This window comes from Sinocyclocheilus anshuiensis, unplaced genomic scaffold (assembly GCF_001515605.1).
Source record: "Sinocyclocheilus anshuiensis isolate Anshui unplaced genomic scaffold, SAMN03320099.WGS_v1.1 scaffold4061, whole genome shotgun sequence".
NCBI classification, from domain to species: Eukaryota; Metazoa; Chordata; class Actinopteri; order Cypriniformes; family Cyprinidae; genus Sinocyclocheilus; species Sinocyclocheilus anshuiensis.
Genome location: NW_015547635.1, coordinates 150,152 through 152,816, shown reverse-complemented (window position 1 = coordinate 152,816; position 2,665 = coordinate 150,152). Strand labels below are relative to the sequence as shown.

The 2,665-nt window shown below is 32.5% G+C and overlaps 1 protein-coding gene across 1 annotated transcript in view; it reads right to left on the bottom strand.

The window, feature by feature from the left end:
* slc6a3 (solute carrier family 6 member 3) overlaps positions 1-2,665 on the bottom strand; it is a 30,193-nt gene that overhangs the window by 14,514 nt on the left and 13,014 nt on the right. The window contains exons 9-10 of the mRNA XM_016503913.1: positions 1,735-1,847; positions 54-182 (exon numbers count right to left, since the gene is read on the bottom strand). Coding sequence (XP_016359399.1) covers positions 54-182; positions 1,735-1,847 — 242 coding nt within the window. The remainder of the gene's footprint in view (positions 1-53; positions 183-1,734; positions 1,848-2,665) is intronic.

Genomic DNA, 2,665 nt, shown 5'->3' with positions numbered 1-2,665 from the left:
GCTCTTCATAATCAGATGGAAAGCTCATTAGAGGAGCATTGTGTCTCACGTACGTTTGTGACACAGATGAGAGAGATGAGGAACGTGGAGACCACGATGAAGAGCGTGAAGAGCTCTCGATGTTTGTGCAGGAACTTGAATTCGTCGATGAGTCCCGTGATCACAGACTCCATCCCTCCCATCTGAAAAACAGCGTTCAGATGCAGTTACAGCGCTGGCGTTCATCAGGACTGAGCTTCCAGGCATCATTTATAGCACTGACCCTCATAAACCCACACGGGTCCATTTTGACCCGGAAGAGATACATACATACATTAAAAAAAAAAAAGATTAGTTTTTAGCAAGGGAACAAACCTTTGAACGAAATAACTGTTAAAATATTTTTTGGAGATAAAACCGTTTGAATGAATGAATGAACAATCAAACAAACAATGTTTTGTGTTCAAGTAATTTTGGACCCAGAATGTATGGAGTACCATTAGGCGCCAAAAAACACTTAATTATATTAGTGTCAAAAACTTTTGTCAAATATATCTCACACACTTTTGGGCTGAATTTTGTTGATAAACATGAATATGTCACCTATTGACAAACCATTGCATCATGAAAAACTGATCACTTTTTCATCTGCAAGTAAAAGCAAATTAAAAAGCAAGTAAAATTAATTTATTTTGTTTGAAAACTTTTAAGAGTAATATTGATGTTGTGTTGATGATGTTTGGTTAGAAATAAATATGTAAACTGTAAAAAATGACCATGATTTTAACGGTAAAAGACTGTAAAAATGCTACATTAAAGACCTGTTAAATGGTTAACGGTAAGTTCCCCTACTATATACGGTGAAAAACTGTATTGGACATTACATGTAATGTTACAGCAGTATACCATTTTTGGAAGTGAAAAAGAACGTATACTTTACAGTGAATAACCGTAAATTGGCATTCCCAGAATTAACTGCGTTACATTTCAAATTTTGTTTTTTCATTGAAATAATTGTTTCTTCTTATTTTTTTCTCATCAGTTTTGTACATTAGGGTTGTATGTTACATCTAATGTTGTTAAAATTATGTTTATTTCATTATTTCAGTTTAGTGTTTGTGTGCACCTTCTGTATATGTTAGTACTTAAAATCTGCTTGTGATGGGCTTTGGTTCATCATGTGACTCTCATCACCATCTGCCTTTGGTGGATATCATTGTATTACAAAGGTACAAAACAGATTTCAGTACTTCAATAGGTTACTATATTAACATTGTATCAACTGATGAAATGATGGTATTTAAATGTAAATTTAAGTTAAATCCATAAAACCTAAAATGTTGCTACCGTATTTTTACGGTAAAATTCTGGCAATTTTACGGGTTTTTTTTTTTTTTTTTTTTTGTATGTTTCATAAATTTGGATGGTTTTTGACCAATCATGAGTTATAGATTCAAAGAATTTAATTCAATTCTATTTATTCCAAAAGGATTAATACTGGTAAAATTATATGATCTTATAAAATTCAAATATCTTTTTTTTTTTCACTCATTATTGAGAATTTGCTGGTCATATATGATATGGTTTTAGTTGGAAAATATGAAGTTATGACTGTTTTATGTATCAGTTCTTCAGGTCCAGATCGACCCAGAATGTGAAAATAGTCTCGAGATTTCTGAATGTATTATGAGTGTTAATACTGTACTGACAGACTCTTGTGTTCGAGATCAGATCAGACGAGATCCTGAGACTCACAGCGCTGTCGATTCCTAGAGTCAGCAGCATGATGAAGAAGATCACAGCCCACACTGATGAACCCGGCAGTGTAGCAATGGCTTCTGGGTAAATAATGAACACCAGACCAGGACCTGGAGACAAGCAAACAACAAAGTCTCAACACCTCCACATCATACACCGCGGTAAAAACCACAGAGAGTGGCTCTGACGATGCTGTATTAATCTACAATTGATTAGAATATCACAATCATATCAATTCCAGTTATAAACCAACACACTGTATATTTTTTATATTCACTCACCAAAAAAAACATGCATATTACCATTTTCATTTACACAACACCCAAATAATTTATACATCTATTATGTGTACTATTTTCCACATGCTAGTTTAATAGTAAAGTGATGCAATAAAACAAGTGGAATTACAAACTCCATCAGGTGGAGAAATACGATGTTTTCCTTCATTATCTGAATTATCTTATACATTTAAATTTTAAAAAGAAATTTGTACATATGTAAGCACAATTTACACTATTTTTCAAACCATTAGAGTTAGAAAGTTGAGTTAAAATTGATCTTAAGTAAGTAAAGACATTTATAATGTGATTTCTATTTCAAATAAATGCTGTTCTTCTGAACTTTCTATCAATCTGTGAATCCTGAAAAATAAAATGTATCACAAAAATATCGTGCAGCGCAACTGTGTTCAACATTGATAATAATCAGAAATGTTTCTCGAGCAGCAAATCAGCATATTAGAATGATTTCTGAAGATCATGTGACACTGAAGACTGGAGTAATGATGCTGAAAATACAGCTGCGCATCACAGAAATATATTACAGTTTAACAGATATTCACATAGAAAACAGTTATTTTAAGTTAATAATATTTCTTAATATTGCAGTTTTTAGGCCTACTGTATTTTGAATCAATTGATGAGCAGAA